Source organism: Drosophila melanogaster, chromosome X (genome assembly GCF_000001215.4).
Source record: "Drosophila melanogaster chromosome X".
NCBI classification, from domain to species: Eukaryota; Metazoa; Arthropoda; class Insecta; order Diptera; family Drosophilidae; genus Drosophila; species Drosophila melanogaster.
In genome coordinates, this window is record NC_004354.4 from 8,530,003 (window position 1) to 8,547,969 (window position 17,967).

The 17,967-nt window shown below is 40.1% G+C and overlaps 1 protein-coding gene across 9 annotated transcripts in view; it reads left to right on the forward strand.

The window, feature by feature from the left end:
• The window catches only part of Nrg (Neuroglian), a 37,798-nt gene that overhangs the window by 12,630 nt on the left and 7,201 nt on the right, over nucleotides 1-17,967 (forward strand). For 8 of the 9 annotated variants that reach the window (NM_001169234.3, NM_001272408.1, NM_206657.4 and 5 more), the window contains exons 2-5: nucleotides 1,695-2,017; nucleotides 2,333-2,462; nucleotides 14,848-17,661; nucleotides 17,736-17,903. In NM_001169234.3, the coding sequence (NP_001162705.1) occupies nucleotides 1,945-2,017; nucleotides 2,333-2,462; nucleotides 14,848-17,661; nucleotides 17,736-17,903 (3,185 nt within the window). In that variant the 5' untranslated portion in view covers nucleotides 1,695-1,944. Of the gene's footprint in view, nucleotides 1-1,522; nucleotides 2,018-2,332; nucleotides 2,463-14,847; nucleotides 17,662-17,735; nucleotides 17,904-17,967 lie in introns of all 9 variants that reach the window. The other variant, NM_001272407.2, reaches the window with a different exon arrangement.

Sequence of the window (17,967 nt, forward strand, 5' to 3'; positions counted from 1 at the left end):
TGTCGACACCCTTTTTGCACTATCGTTTTAACTTGTTTTCCATCTCATTTCGAACTATTTTTATGCTAACTGCCCTGGCACATTTTCTAACCAGGTCTATGACGTTACCACCTCGCATAGCCACCAAATGTGATGTACATAGATGTATGTATGTATATGTATGTATGTACATATTGATTCATTGTGCGGTTGTGCGTGTGGTTTTCTAGTTTTCTGGTCCTTCGCTGCATTTCGTTTACCAATTGTCACAGTTCTCTTGGCCATTTCCTTCGCGTCTGTTTTCACTGTCCCAAGGCAAATATCGTCGCAAAAGTAATAAATTCGCAATAATCGATTCTCGGTCGCCTCTGCGTTTGTTTTTCTCGCTGTTTTCTTTTTTTTTGTGTTCTTGCATTTTAGCTTTTTGTTTGCCTTTGTGCGGTTAATGATTCGAAATGGTAAAACGCATTCGATATCGAAATTGTAGAGTCTCTTTGCTCACAACCAACAATAAGTGTACAAACTAAACCCTTTTTTTTTTGGTCTGATTTTCGAAATAGAAAATAATCGGTATTTTGATCATAACATTGGAAATAATGGTTCAAATTTGGAATGTCATACCTCGTTGAGCTTGTTATTTAAATTCCAATCGATTTGCATTCAAATTTTGGAATTTTATTTTTTTGCAATTTTTTTGCAAATTTTGATGATGTTACAAAAAATGCAAAAATTCATCGAAAAATTAATTTTTCAAAGTCCTTCCAAAAGTGATAGCGATGGTTAGTATTGGTAATTAGGAGCACAAAACTGTTATTCTTTTGGCTGTGTGACCATTTTTAGTCAAGTTATACCCTAAAAACCCTACTTAAATATTCCATTTTGGCCAAAATTCGTTTTCCTGATTTTTTGTAAAGAAAATATTTGGTATTTTGATCATAACATTGGAAATAATAACCCAAATACCGAATGTCATACCTCGTTGAGTTTGTTTTTTAAATTCCAATCGATTTGGATTCAAGTTTGGGAATTCTAGGATTTTTCAATTTTTCGCAAATTTTGATGATGTTACCCCTTACAAAAAATGAGAAAATTTGGCCCAAAATTAATTTTACAAAATCCGCCAAAAAGTGATAGGGATGGTTAGTATTAGTAATTGGGAGTAAAAAACGGTAATTATTTTAGTTGTGTGACCATTTTCGGCCAAGTTATGCTGAAAAAACGCATTATACGCAGTATATTGAAGTTTTGATTTTTCACATGAAAAGAAGTGATCCTTTCTAGCGAAGTTATAGTGAAATAGTAGATCGTTAAAAACATTCTATTTTTTTTCATATATTTTAATCATTAAGAATCTAACCAGATTGTATTGCGTGCTTCTGAAAGTGAGAATTGAACATTATTGTTGAACAAAGTCGCGCGAACAAAGAAGAGTTTCGGATGAGACATCTGGTAGTCATTAGGCGAACACTTTTCTCATTGAAATCAAGTTAAGTAAATCGCATTACTCACGTCACTTTTTCCACTCTTTCCACTTTCTTTGCAGACATGAGACGTGCCATATTAAAAGCGTATACCGCCCACACCACCCAACAGCCATAACGCCATTTCGTTCGCACTCACACGCTCGTCGCGACGCGATTTTCGCAATTTTCACAATTGAAAAGTGTAAAGTTCTAGACACCATTATCAGCGTTGTCATAATCTCATTTTTGCAGTGCAACAGCAGAAAGTAATAAAAGCTCGGCTCGCATGCAATTTTCATTAGTGGGAAAATTGTTTGATATTTAAGAGGCAACCGAGGAATAAACGGAATCAACAGCAGCAGACACACACACACACATTCCAAGCCAAATTAATAATAGAAAAGAAAAACAAAAAAAAAAAAACAGCAACCAGAAAACCAATAAAAGTTTAAACCAAAACGAAACACACTCGAGGGGGCGAGCGGAGAGCCAAACGACCAAAATGTGGCGGCAGTCAACGATACTGGCCGCGTTACTAGTGGCTCTTTTGTGTGCGGGCAGTGCAGAAAGCAAAGGTAAGCGATCAAAATCAGTATATATATTTAAAAAAAAAATCTATAATTAATTGATAACCCACTTGGGCTTCAATCGTATCTATATTAAGTGCAATTTATGGAACTGCTCGATCATAGATCACTTGAAGATTTCAACCAAAACCTAATGCCTCGTATTCCCCAAGCGTGTTTTCAAAAATTAGTCACTGCTATAAATACGCCAAGCATTTAATGGGTTGGGGAAATCTTCAATTTATGCGATCAATTAGTAGACTAAAACCACCAACCAATGCTCATCGATCTTGCCATTCCTTTCCCCTTCACGAATTCTTTCAGGCAATCGCCCACCAAGAATCACCAAACAACCGGCACCCGGAGAATTGCTCTTCAAAGTGGCGCAACAGAATAAGGAAAGTGACAATCCATTCATAATCGAGTGCGAAGCCGATGGACAACCCGAGCCAGAGTAAGTCAACTGAAGATTTGGAGCATCATCCAAATCGAATAGCAAAGGCACGAGAAGAAGAGCAGAGATCTTGGGGGAATTAGAACATTTAGTTTGGATCTATTTTATATCAGCTCGTTGTCTATATATATATATATATATGTTTATGTACTCTGCTCATCATGATGCCCTCTATTTTAATTCACATAAATCAAATTTAAGCAGTCGCGTCTACAAAGTTTCACAAATCAGAGAAAGAGTGCGTGTAAGAAATCGCATTTTATTGTTTATTTCATTTCAGCCTTGTTGTTCTAGACGGGTTGTTTTTTACGAAATATTTCGCGTCGTCACGAGTATTTTTAACTCATTTGAGAAACTCGCATATAAATGGAAAATAAAACATAGTTTATGCTATACGGTGCTGTGCTATGATTTAGCTAGAATTTTAATCGATTTTTTCGTTTACGAAAAATGGGCTAAAAAAATAACATTCAAATATACAATCTTCTGCTCAAATTGCACTTTAAAGGGTATTAAATACTTCGTATATCAAACACATGGCTTTGTTCTTGTGACTGCGCTATTTGTGTCGCCGAAATGTCCAAAAATACATCTTTCTAAATGTGTTTAGAAGTTTTTTAGAATATTGGGGGCTCCCCTCTCATTTTACTTGTTATTTTATTTTCGTCATGATGCAGGTCGCATTGAGGAAGTGAAGTGATTTTCGTTACTCTGCGTAATACACATAGACCTGCTTCATAAATTTCGATTTGAACCTGTTTACGAAACACGTTTCGTTTCGATTTTGTTATTCATATACACAGCTTAGATCACATTTTTATTAGTAGAACATGTACTTGGGTGGGTGACCATTGCAGTGGAATTGAGTCATTCCCTTTTGGAAAATGCGGAATTTGAAGTTAACATTTTTGTGCACAAAGGGCAAACAGTGGCTGGTGACGATGATGATGATGACTACATGATGATGGCATGACCTCATTGCCCGATAACTGTGTGGGTGGGTGGTGGTGGTGGTGTGGTCAAAGACATTGTGAAATTCCATAGTGTCTGGAAAATAGAACTGTGGTGTAAAATAGTTTGGTCCTCATTCTCATTTTGCACTTCAAAATTTCTTAATATAGTAATATTACCATAAACAGGCAAAAAAAAAAAAATGTTCAAAGCAGTGTTTTACGAAGCTACATGCATATTGCATTAAATACAGAGGCTATTGGCTATAAGAAAAAATTACGACATAGAAAAAATTCAGCTTCAACATTTCGCTCTTAAAATCTAATTGCAAATAAAGTTATTTTGCTAAATTAAAAATTTGCGGATTTGGTAGCTTATTAGTTGATATTTACTGTATTGCAATAAAAAATTGGCAACAAGTGCTAGCAGCGCAGCAGCAGCGCAGTCGACGTTGGCAGAATAGCAACAGATGGCCGAATGCCAGACAGACACACACACACACAGATAGGAAAAAAAAACACACACACACACACAAGTGCAGAACGTGAGAAATGTGCGAGAATACTAAGAATAAAAAGCAAGAAGAAGCATAAGGAATGGGAAAATTGTGTGTTGTTTATTTTTACACGTACGAAACTAAAATGGGTTAATAGTGGGAAATGTGTGCGCTTTTCCTTTGGCCCTCTCTCTCTCCCCCCTCCCACTCTCTCTCTCTCTGTCTCTCTCTCTACCCATATATCACGATCACTATCCCGCTCTGTCACAGCAAGTGGTTCAGGTACAGTGTTAGAAAATAATAAAAAAAAATATCAGATTCAAAAAGCGGTAATATCACAGAAAACCAGTTTGACCGGATGGCCAAGCACGTTGAGAATATTAACCAAAACGAAATGGAAACAAATTGTTGAAGAGAAAAAGAAAAAAAAAAGAAATTTACTCAACTGTGCCGGCTAGGCATTACGTAATTTCACCGGACAATTTTTAACAGTTTTTTCATAGAATTTTAAGGAAATTGGTTAGTGTCCCATAGATTTCCACTTCGGACGCCATCTACAGGCGAAAATTGTTACTATATTTAGTTGCCAGTTATAACATCTAGTTTTAATGCTTAGTTATTAAATGGATAGTTGGGAAAACTAGCTATTTAACTAAAATCGATTAAAAAATGCCACAAAGATTTCGATTTAATAATTCGAAAGTCTATTGCGAAAGATATTTATTACAATGCAAACAGCGTGGGCATAAAACGGAAATTGCTGTCCAATTTTCATATTTTATCTTAGGCATGTAATAAGCTGAAATTACTAGCATTTTTTCTTTCCATTTTTAATTCATAATAATTTTGTTATGCTAGCTGGTTTGTGTTGGTTTCAATGCACAGAGAAAAAGTTGGCATTTGGATTTGCTTGTTAACTTAACAAAGAAATCCTTGGATATTTTAATAGAAATAACTATGATATTTTAGAGAATATATTTTATTTTACTAGCTATTTGCGTAATACCATTGAATTTTATTTAAAGTGTATAAAATCCAAATTCAGGCCGCATAAATTATATTCATATTAGACGTTTTTTTTCCCCTGTTTGCATTACATCAGACGTGCGCCCGATTTTCTATTACTTTTTTTTCGTATCTGAGCTTTTTTTTTTGTATGTGTGCTGCATTCTATCTATATATCCACATCTATATCTATCTATACGCCTCCGTGATTCAGCATGACACACTTTTATTGTTGTCATTGGCCGTCTGATGTCTGATGTCGCATTTTCTGCGTTTTATGTCGCTACTTTGCTGCTGTGAAAATGTGACTATTGCTATTGCAGTGGCAAATGCATAACGTGGATATTTTTAGAAATTACAATAATTTAATGAAACAATGATTGAGGCAACAAACGAACAAAACCCATATATGACCGAACTACGATCGATTAAAGACAGGGTTACAGTTTTGATTCATGTTTATATTCAGTTACAGTTTCATAAATACTTTGGTTTTTTTCTTTCCCGTTAATGTTTATATTCGACAGAATTCCATTTCTCTATTTCTACTCAATAAAAATGAGTCAGAATTTTGCCAGGCATATTTCAATTGATTGTATTAAATAATATGTATAGGTTGCAAACACATCTGCACACTTTGGAAGAATCTGACGCATCGAAAGATGATTAATCCATGTGAATTGAAAACCAAAAAAAAAAAAAACTGAAGTCAAGAAACGTGTTTTCTAATCATTTATCATTTCATTAGTGTTACAAAGTTTTCCCTAAGGGAAATAATATACGATTATCCGCGTATTACTTTCCCTTTTTTCTTTGACTTTTTCTTGCCTCTTTCAAATGAAACTATTTCCATATGGTTTGTGCCTCGCCTTTTCTTCTTCTCGTTTCTGGCAGTCTGGGGTTAAGCAGTTCAATTGAATCGGGTTAAAGCTCAGTTATTTAAACCTCTCGATTCCCCTTTGTCAACAGTTTAAACTTGTAAAAAGTGTAAAAAGCATTCTTTAAACTGCCCTTGAATTTGTAGGGTTTTAGGCTTGGCAGTATAGGACAAAGAAAAAAAACTTACGCCGTTTGGTTTTGAAAAGTTGTTTGCTTAAACTTTGAAGAAAAACTAGTTTCGTCAGTTTTTTTTTTTTTTCATTATGTTTATGCATGTGTGGGAGCCATGGCAGTCATATTAACTTTAAGGCACACAAATACTTTGCTTTTCTTTTCTTTTGATGCTTTGAAAAATGCCACGAAACTGAAGCAGAGCTTTTCGATTGTCATGGAAAATGCTTGTTTATATAATAAAAAAAACTCCATACTAATCTATTTAGTTCATTCCCTACTCACAAAGCTTCAGCTTAAAGCAGCCAATTAGAATATTATCGCTTATCCTTTCGTACCCAGAATATATTCCACATACGCAGTGTATGCCAGCTGCTGGAAGATAAATACGAGTAGAGATAAAAATATGGAGAAATGAGTGGAGTTTGAAGGCTCATTGATTTTTCACACCACGCTGCACAAAGTCCTTCAAAAGCTGTCGCTACTAGTTCATGTCCTTGAATGTTATTTTCCTTCATTCCTCCACTTGGCCCACCCTCTCTCATTTCCCGACTTCCCCTCGTTAATTTTGTTATTTTAGCTTCATGTTTCCCTAATGATTTTGTCTCGTCAGCTTGGCGCCAGCTTGGCCGCGACCACCCCCAAAAAAATTCAAAATCAAGGGAAAAAAAAAAGGGAAAACAAAATGTTGGGAAAAACTGCAACTGAACAATTCGGTTCTTAAGTAGTCCGATTAAAATCCGGAAATTGCAACCCCAAAGTGATGGAGTCATCAAATGACTTGGTGAAAGATTGAGTACGGTGAAACCTAGCTAAGAGGAACGCAAACTTTGCTGGGCATACAATATTATTTAAATATACGCACCGATGTTGTTTAAAGCATGATGCATTTCTTAAAAGCATGGTCACACTGCTCGTGTTCTGAAAAGCAACTCTGTCCTTGAATGGCTTAGCATAGCCAAAGTCGACTGTACTTCCTTTTTGGTCTTTCTCGTCTCCCTTACAGAGCATGATTCATGCGTATCAATCAAACTTTTTGGTCAAAAGGGCGAAAAGTGGGAGAGGGGTGAAAGGTTATAGTGAGCGGTGGGAGTCAACTGATGACGACACGTCCCCATTGTTGTTGTCTCTTGCCATTTTTGTCATTTATTCGGCTTCTTTGGCTCATTCTTCCGACTTATTTTGGCTATTGCGCATATGAAGAATTAACGAACAATTGTGGAAAGGGAGTGAAAATCGAAGGGAATCTTAGCATATTTAATGCAGCCAAATTGAAGAAAATCGATGAACTGCGACAGCGGCAGAAATAAGACATAACGAGTAATAAGAGTAGGGCTTCCTATATCATTTGTGTTTTATAGCTTTGGAGGGTGGAAAGTAAATGGAGATATTACTTATTTACTTACCGAACCGAAAGTGACTCATTGTTCGAGGGTAATAAATGATGTACTTAGAAGATTGATTATTAAATCCTACGAAAGCTCTTAATTGTATTACAAAAGTGAAGACAAGAAACCATGAAGAACGTTTGAGTTGCAGCAACTTCAACTTCATGAAAGTACTTATGCACTTAAATAACCCAAAAGATCTCGGGATCTGCTCCATTTCTCCATTTATTATGCAGTTGAAATTCTCCGCACGATGAAATAAATCATAAAGGTCTGCACTCAGATCTCTGGCTCAAGATTAAAGTGAGAAAAAAACCAACCTGTGCTCATAATCCGAAACCCGAAAAACTGAAAAAAAAAAAATTTGAGAACTTTGTGTTGTAGCTTTTCCCAAAGTTTTCTCACGTTGCGTAGTGCATGCATTCACGATCGTGATTCCTCGATTTCCCAACCATACTTCTCGGCTAACTTTCTTCTTTCGCCGACGACTTCGTCTAACGGTGGCTCGAGCACTCATTTAACCCTTTTACGGTTTTATATGTTACAGTGGAGCCCAAGATGGGGGCACAAGAAACATTACGCACATAACAATTACCAACGGAATGAAATGAGTGGTTTTGTGCGTTTCTTTCGCCTGCTACTCGTTCAAGTTTCGTGACTTTAATGACGTTGCATAACGTTGAGAATTTAAATATAGCTAAACCCAAAAATGATATCAACATATTTTTAGACCCCGACGACTTCCGGTCCAGGTGTGTCCACCACAGGTGTTCTCTGCGGCCCATCAACTGTGGCCGGTTTTGTTTTCATTTTGCACAGGAATTCCTTCCGTTCTTCAAGTCACCAAATGTTTATGTTTGTTTGATTCGACTGTCAAGAACAGAAGCATCATCTACAGCGGTATCTAAACAAATGTCACACTGCAAGAAATGAATGTAACATTTTGCATATAATTTCTAATTTAGATAATGTGTCTTTTGTGTTCAATAGAAATTGAAATAGAATAGAAGCAAAGTACTCGAAAATTGTATACTTTTGATTTACAATGGTTTGTAATTTTAATTTGTAGATGCATCCGCAATCGCTCAGTGTATATTTCCTTCGCCATCGATTTATGTGCAAGCGGGATGGCAAACGTTAATTTGGGGGATGCCCCTTGGGCGGAACACGTTGTTGCTATCGAAATTGAAGGCTAATATGGTAGTTAACTGGCCAACATGCATACACATATGCTGCGCAAAAAGGCCAACAAATTGAGCCAGTATTGGGTACACACATAAAATGCTAAGTTATCCATAATATTTTGGAATGATTGAAATGGAATGCAAGTTACTTGTTCTTCATATTCTAATTAAACAATTAGATTATTTTTTTTTGTTTTTTGCAAAAGCAAAGCCCAAAAACCTCTGCGCACTCAACTTGCCACTGGGGCAACTTCTCCCTTGAGCCCTAAACTCCTAAGCCTTTTCCTAAATTCCCACACAATCCGCATCATCGTCATCATCTTTTATAGCTTGTAAAACCGAAAAACGGCTTTTTAAATATGTACAACACACAGACAATATTTGCAACTCGTTAGACGTCTACTCAAACCCTCATTCCCTTGCTTGATGCTGCGGCATCCTGTTGCAACATAAAGCGGAAAAAAAAAGTTCAACTTCAGGAGAAAGGAACTCCATTCATTCGATTCAAGTGCGTGGGTGTGTGAGTGTGTGAGTGTATTGGAATGCGGGTGCAACCCTTCAGAGGAATTCCCCTTTTCCATTTCCCCCAGCACAGTGGAATCAATATATTAGATGTTTAGAAATCATTTGAATTGTCTTAAGCATTGGCTGCTTATAACAAACAAAATCATTCTAAAATTGGAAAGAAACAACTTAATTTAGGTTCTAGTTATATTTTTTTTTATCTAGTATTTGTCTAATTATTCCACAGTACCTGGAGCTCGGAGTCTCATGTTGTTTTTCATGTCAGATGTTAAGTACAAACTTCGGTGTGCCGCCATTCCTCTTTACATTGCCCCCTTAGGTGGCTGCGTTTTCATTCAATTCACTCAGTGGAGTTATGCCTGGCTGGATGAGTCATCGTCCTGGCCCCCTTTTCCCATTCCCCCCAGTTCTGGCCATCAAGTTACCCCCCCCCCCCTCCATTTCGTGCCCCTCTCGCTGAAACCGGCACGTGGCAACTCCTTTGCTGTTTGTTTTAGCTAAAAGCGTTTGTTGCTCCCGTCTAATCCTTTCCCATCTGGTTTTTGCCTCCCTTTGCGCTTCTCTCATTCGCTTCGCAAATCAATAGATTATTCACTCAGCGAATATAATCATATGATATATATAACTTTAAATATGTTGCTAGTTCAAACTCTATGGAATTTGATTTTTGTTATGTGTGCATATCTAACCATTAACTGCTCACATACCAAAATTCATGACGATTAAAGGTTGTTATCCATTAAAAATTTCTTTCTCTGCACATCTGAGCTCTTAATATGCTATAATTGCAATTGAAAACGCATTGAAAGAAACATCATAACTGACATTTGACATTGTTGATATGATGAGTCAAATCAAAAGCCACTAGACAAATGCGAGGAAGCCATATCCATATATAAATATATATATATATTTAGTGCATATATGTAATCGGGTAGTCCACTTGAACTTGAGCAACCTCGATGAAAGAAAAGAGAACTGAAAAATTACAACCGATCGCCACAAGCTAATTTCGTCGGACTCTCGGTGACTTGATGATTGCCCAAATGTTCCGGTGATTCAGACGTTTCCCCAAATGCTCCAACGTTCATCTTCAATGCTACTGCTGCGTGTCTGTTGTAATTTTACTTTATTTCACTTGATGTTGTCATTTTCGGCAGATGGACGAACAGATTGGGCAACCAACAGAAGGGCACGACAATGTCAATTGTTCTTTTTTTTTTTTTTTTTTTCTTACGCTTTTCTTTTTTTTTTTGCTCGATCAGAAAGCACAAGAAAAGCACAATAATCACGAAAACTTGGCGCTTACACGATTGCAAAATGTATGAAACTTATTTTGTATGCTCTACTTAAGTTGGTAGTAGCACTAGCAGCATTACAAGATTACAATGATGCTAAAGAATTTGAGTTTTTTTTAACAAATAATGGTTAAGAGTACTGACTGTTCTACTTACGAATATATGCATATATGTGTGTAATTTGTTCGTGGAATTACCCAATTTGTCACACAAAAGCGGAATGATTTGGTTAACTTTATTAGGCTGACCAGCTGAGGGTGGGACAGGACCCTCGAGATTTTTCAGTTAGTAGTGTTACCTTACCATTTTTTTTTTTTTTTTTTTTTGTATTTTGCGTTCCCTCGGGTCGTTGTCACACCTAATTTTTGTAGTCGCTCGCTCTTTTGGGGCCATTCATCAACTGTTGCCATGCCAGAGGTCGCTGGTCGGGTGTCACCTGCTCCTGCAAGGACCTTTCCCCCCTCCCCCCCCCTTCCTCTTCCTTCTGCATTTTGCTGCTGCTCCCTTTTTTGGGCTCTCCATCGAACTATAAAAAAAAACATTGTTGTTTGCATGTTTGTTGGCCATTAATGAGCGCTGTTTCCCCCATTTCATTCGGCCCAATGTCCAATGTCCTATTTTCGTGCTTCGTATTGTTGTTATAGTATAGTGTAGTTGATACCTTGGAGACGCTTCCGTTTTCCCCACTTCCGCTATGCGATATCCCGCCTTTTTTTATTATTACGAAATACAGGCAATGCAGCACATTATGTCGCTTTTCTTTGGAAGTAATTCATAGCAAGCACAGAACAGCAGAAAAGTTGTTTGTTCAAGTTGTTGAAGCTCCACTGTAGTGCTATTCGGTGTCATTGCTCGTTTGACATGCGAAAAATGTCAACAAAACTGACGAAGATGAGGCAAACACGCCCAGTTTCTTGCGAATTTCAATTCCATTTCCTCTTCAGCTGGATTTTCCGATGTTGTATTAGCCAAAAGAGCTTTCTGCTGTTTTACAGCAGCCCAAGCTCAAAAATGGACTGCGGTCCAACCCTTGGCGGCATTTTCTCAATTTCCACCCCCTCTTAAAAAAAAAAAAATAAAAATAAAATACAAGAATACAACAAATGGAGCCACAGGCCATTTAAAGTTTTTTGTCCGAATGCCAAAATTCACGAAATGAATTCGAAAAGAATTAATGTACCCTAAAGTCTCACGGGAAGGTGAAAAACGTGACTAATTTGGGCAATGAATAATACAAGAAACGAGCTAATTAATTTAAATGTTCTAGGATGAGTCATTAAATGGTATAAATTAAATAAAGTCAGCAGTTGTATGTGTAAGTGAAAACATGTAATATAATAATTACAAATTATATATACAAAAATTAATTGTTATCTTAATGGATAATGGAATAATTGTTAATGAAATCAATATTTATTAAATCAATATTTTTGGATGGCTAATAAAAAATGCCTCAACTTTTCCACCTGTTGACAGTAATAATTTGCGGCTGAGTGCAGGATGCGGCATTCTAAGACCTAATACACATTTTGCTCCTTTTGTTTAACTTCGGTCTGAGAAACACACCCACCACGCCCCCTCTCCGCCCGCCTCTCAGTCCACTGTCTCGCCGTCTACTTCCCAACTTCCCACTTTTCCACCTCTCGACCGCCTCCCTTCTTCCTTTGATGGTGGAAATTTGCCTTTGGCTAAAAGCGGTTTTGGCCTGGCTCCTTTTCTTTTACTTCCAGCCCTGGCAGAGTAGCCACAATTGCGGTCACATTAATAGAGCCCGATGCAGAAAAGTGCTTAAACAGATGGGATCTTCTTTGAATTATATATTTATTTTGTTTTTATGAGTTTCATCTATGTAGACATAGTTATTTATTGCATTGTGCATAGCAACTTCGAAAAATACTAATTGAATGCTTGTATTTGTATGTCTGTTTATGGATATGTATCTAGGCTTATGTATGTATGTCTGTATATATGTATTGTATATAACTGGGTTACATACGTATGTATATCTGCCCTTACTGTGACCACTTCCCTGTTTATTTTTTGTCAGTGAGCGCGCAAAAAAGTATGCTACGGCATTTTGTTATTTTGCAACCCCAAAAAGTAATGCACAAATGGAGCCCAACCGCCAAACCCCCTCAGCTCTCACACACACACCCCCAACCACACTTATGCAAAGCAGCTTGTGTGTGTGTGTGCTTGTGTGTGTGTTTTGTTTGTGTGTTTTAGCCGGGCTGATGAGTCATCAGCAGCCATATCCTGGCACTTCTTGGCGCATTCTCCATACAGATTTCTATCGCCATGAATGGCTGGCAAATGGAAATGCAAAGGGGAAAGGAAAAGCCAGCTGAAGGAAAATCCACTGAGAGGGGCCTGACTTCGCTTGGCTTGCACTGGCGGCGGAAAAAGGGGGCGGGCAAGTTAAGTGAAGCCAAGTCAACCCTAAAACTATCAGCGCACTTTGGGGTTAAGTGGTGTCGAGCTACGAAATGAAGCTCAAATACATATACCCCCTAGTCTGCTGTGTAAAGATTTTTTAAAGAAAGTTTACAAGATAATGGTTTACTTTTAACTTTCTTTACGACTGTTTTCTTTTTGAAAACATTCAGTTACTTAGCTTACTGTTGTGCGCGCAGTTGAGCATACCCTAACATGTATACGATACCCTCTAGAAAACAAGTCATAAGAATATAAATGTACAAATCGTTCAACTTGCAAATGGGTGAATTCCTGCCGTCGTGGGCGTTGGGAGGGGGCGTGTCCAGCAGCTGTTGTCTGGCCATTTAGCTGTTGTCTTTGGCAACCGTTTCAGGTGACCGCCTCGCCGTTGGCAGAACGCTAAAGCGGTAAAGGTATAGCCAGCCAAAGTTTTGATGGTGTCGAGCGATGGCGACAGACGTTGTGCTTTACCGATTGACTGCCCCTTTTCTTTCTTTTTGCCACCATTGGTATCCTTGCCTGGGTTACCTGCCACTTGGCAGAAACAATTTATTGACCCGCCGACCAGTTTGTTTGGGGCGCATAGTTTGGTTTAGTGTTTGCCGTTTGTCGGGGTTGAACTACGCTTAATGTGTCATTGCCAACGGTTTTCAGACTGTTTTCACCATCAGGGGGTTAAGTTTCTATACTTTGATCCACGTGGCCTGATGGCAATATCCTGGCATTTCGCTGTCTCATTGCTTGACTTTTGAAACCACGCGACGAGGGTTCACAAATTCACTTTTCATTGACACAAATTAACACTTTGGGCTAAATTCAATTAACATTTGAAAAGTATGTGAAAAGTAATTGTAGTTGAAACTATAAAAGTGTTAACTAGAATATCTAATTGGAGTACGCGGCACCAATTAAATTGTAACTTCTTAATCTGCATACTACCAGCACGACTCATAAAATCAGTTGAGTCACTTGAATGACTGCAGTTCAACAAACTGACCGATCCCCCCCTCGCCGATGCAAATGCCCCAGAGTTCTCTACACAGTTCAACTTACAACACTTAAAAACAATTCAAATGATTGACCTATTGCATGACCCGTCGTCAAGACCGAACCCAAAAAGATCCCAGATGAAAAGAGCTGAAAAAAAAGACCAGCTCAAGTATGGCAAAAAAAAAAAAAAAAAATGAAATAAATAAAAAGAAAATGCTTAACAAGCTCAAGCAGCGCGGCTTGTTCACATAATTGACTCGAGCTTTTCAGTTTCATATACATATTTATATATATATATAACAAGTCTACAACTATTCACAATTGCGGTGAAAATAATAGTGGGATTATAGAATATTTTATATATTTTTATATGGTTAGTAACTGCTTATAGTTTCTATCAATTGATTCAAGTTTAAAGTGCCAAGTGCTATGTATTTTATCCTTAAATAAAAAAATATATATAAATGTCTGGCATAGTTACAGTTACAAGAAAAATGATTCAAGAAAAATACAAGATGATGCACAAACTTATATGAATTAAACCAGCAAAAACTGGGCTCAGCTCGTTGACTTCCTTTTTTTTTTTTGCGGCTTAATTGCAATTACTTGAGACATGAAACAAGCAAAAATAAAAAAGAGGAAAAAAAAACCCCCTCATCCCCACGCACACTTCAATCAACATTTTTCGCAATTGGAAATTAAGCAAGTTGTCATAATTTGTGCATAAAAAGTGTCTTAATTTTCTTCTTAGCGCGCCGCCTAAGAGAAATGTTGATTAAGCTAAATTAAATGTGGTAATTAACTTGTTAGAGAGTCTCGATCTTAATGAGTCAGTCGATTGGCAAGTGAGGAAATGCGGAAAACTGCGTCCAAATTGTTGTTGAAATAACCAATTAGAGATGCAATTCAAAGTGCCGAGGCAAAAAAGAAATATAACAAATAATATTAAATAGTTAGTGTGGCAGATATGTATTAATTTAGGCAAACTATTATGTGTATTAGTATTCTATTGGTATTCATTATCGACTGACACCCCCCACTATTTCTACTTTTAACCCACAGATATAGTTGGATCAAGAACGGCAAGAAGTTCGATTGGCAGGCGTACGATAACCGCATGCTGCGGCAGCCAGGACGTGGCACCCTGGTGATCACCATACCCAAGGACGAGGATCGCGGCCACTATCAGTGCTTTGCGTCCAATGAATTCGGAACGGCCACCTCGAACTCAGTATATGTGCGTAAGGCCGAGCTGAATGCCTTCAAGGATGAGGCGGCCAAGACACTGGAGGCCGTCGAGGGTGAGCCCTTTATGCTGAAATGTGCCGCACCCGATGGTTTTCCCAGTCCGACAGTCAACTGGATGATCCAGGAGTCCATCGATGGCAGCATCAAGTCGATCAACAACTCTCGCATGACCCTCGATCCTGAGGGTAATCTCTGGTTCTCGAATGTTACCCGTGAGGATGCCAGCTCCGATTTCTACTATGCCTGCTCGGCCACCTCGGTGTTTCGCAGTGAATACAAGATTGGCAACAAGGTGCTCCTCGATGTCAAACAGATGGGCGTTAGTGCCTCGCAGAACAAGCATCCGCCCGTGCGTCAATATGTTTCCCGTCGCCAGTCCTTGGCGTTGCGTGGCAAGCGAATGGAACTGTTTTGCATCTACGGTGGAACACCGCTGCCGCAGACCGTGTGGAGCAAGGATGGCCAGCGTATACAGTGGAGCGATCGAATAACGCAAGGACACTATGGCAAATCACTGGTCATTCGGCAGACAAATTTCGATGATGCCGGCACATACACCTGCGACGTGTCCAACGGTGTGGGCAATGCCCAATCCTTCTCCATCATTCTGAATGTTAACTCCGTGCCGTACTTTACCAAAGAACCTGAAATCGCCACCGCCGCCGAAGACGAAGAGGTTGTCTTCGAGTGTCGCGCTGCTGGTGTACCAGAGCCCAAGATCAGTTGGATTCACAATGGTAAGCCCATCGAGCAGAGCACCCCGAATCCCCGACGAACGGTTACGGACAACACAATTCGCATTATCAATCTGGTTAAGGGCGATACTGGTAACTACGGTTGCAACGCCACCAATTCGCTGGGATATGTGTATAAGGATGTCTATCTAAATGTCCAGGCTGAGCCGCCAACGATTTCCGAAGCTCCAGCAGCTGTATCCACTGTCGATGGAAGGAATGTGACCATTAAGTGCAGGGTTAACGGTTCCCCCAAGCCTCTGGTTAAATGGCTAAGGGCCAGCAACTGGCTGACCGGAGGTCGTTACAATGTCCAAGCTAACGGTGACCTGGAGATCCAAGATGTGACATTCTCGGATGCCGGCAAATACACATGCTATGCGCAGAACAAGTTTGGTGAAATTCAAGCCGATGGTTCGCTGGTGGTCAAGGAGCATACGAGAATTACCCAAGAGCCGCAAAACTACGAGGTGGCCGCCGGACAATCGGCCACGTTCCGCTGTAACGAGGCCCACGACGATACGCTGGAGATTGAGATCGATTGGTGGAAGGATGGCCAGTCCATTGACTTTGAGGCCCAGCCGCGATTCGTGAAGACCAATGATAATTCCCTGACGATTGCCAAGACAATGGAGTTGGATTCTGGCGAATATACGTGCGTGGCCCGGACGCGTTTGGATGAGGCAACGGCCAGGGCGAATTTGATTGTCCAGGATGTGCCGAATGCACCAAAACTGACCGGCATCACCTGCCAGGCCGACAAGGCCGAGATCCACTGGGAACAGCAGGGTGACAATCGTTCGCCCATTCTGCACTACACCATTCAGTTCAATACATCGTTCACGCCCGCCTCCTGGGATGCCGCCTACGAGAAGGTGCCCAACACGGACTCCTCGTTCGTCGTCCAGATGTCACCGTGGGCCAACTATACGTTCCGTGTGATTGCCTTCAACAAGATCGGAGCCTCGCCGCCGTCGGCGCACAGCGATAGCTGCACCACCCAGCCGGATGTGCCCTTCAAGAATCCCGACAATGTCGTTGGCCAGGGCACTGAGCCCAACAATCTGGTCATCTCGTGGACTCCCATGCCCGAAATCGAGCACAATGCCCCCAATTTCCATTATTATGTTAGCTGGAAACGCGATATTCCTGCCGCTGCGTGGGAAAACAATAACATATTCGACTGGCGACAGAACAACATTGTGATTGCCGATCAACCGACTTTCGTGAAATACCTGATCAAGGTGGTGGCCATCAACGATAGGGGTGAGTCCAATGTGGCCGCCGAGGAGGTGGTTGGCTACTCTGGCGAAGATCGTCCCCTGGATGCGCCCACCAACTTCACAATGAGGCAAATCACATCATCGACCAGTGGCTACATGGCCTGGACGCCGGTAAGTGAGGAATCGGTGCGCGGACACTTCAAGGGCTACAAAATCCAAACGTGGACGGAGAACGAGGGCGAGGAGGGTCTGCGGGAGATCCATGTGAAGGGTGATACCCACAACGCTCTGGTCACACAATTCAAGCCCGATTCAAAGAACTATGCCCGCATTTTGGCTTACAATGGACGCTTCAATGGCCCACCCAGTGCCGTCATCGACTTCGATACTCCGGAGGGTGTACCATCGCCGGTTCAGGGACTGGATGCCTATCCTCTGGGCTCCTCGGCCTTCATGCTCCACTGGAAGAAGCCGCTGTATCCCAATGGCAAGCTCACTGGCTACAAGATCTACTACGAGGAGGTTAAGGAGAGCTATGTGGGCGAGCGACGCGAATACGATCCACACATCACCGATCCCAGGGTCACACGCATGAAGATGGCCGGCCTGAAGCCCAACTCCAAGTACCGCATCTCCATCACTGCCACCACGAAAATGGGCGAGGGATCTGAGTAAGTATATTTTGTACTCCATAAGTATTTCTGTCTGTATTTAACTAACTAATTGTTCGTCCTGCTTTCTATAGACACTATATCGAAAAGACCACGCTCAAGGATGCCGTCAATGTGGCCCCTGCCACGCCATCTTTCTCCTGGGAGCAACTGCCATCCGACAATGGACTAGCCAAGTTCCGCATCAACTGGCTGCCAAGTACCGAGGGTCATCCAGGCACTCACTTCTTTACGATGCACAGGTATGATCAAAATACACATATATGTATATTCGACTGACAGCAAGTGATAATTGAATATATTTCC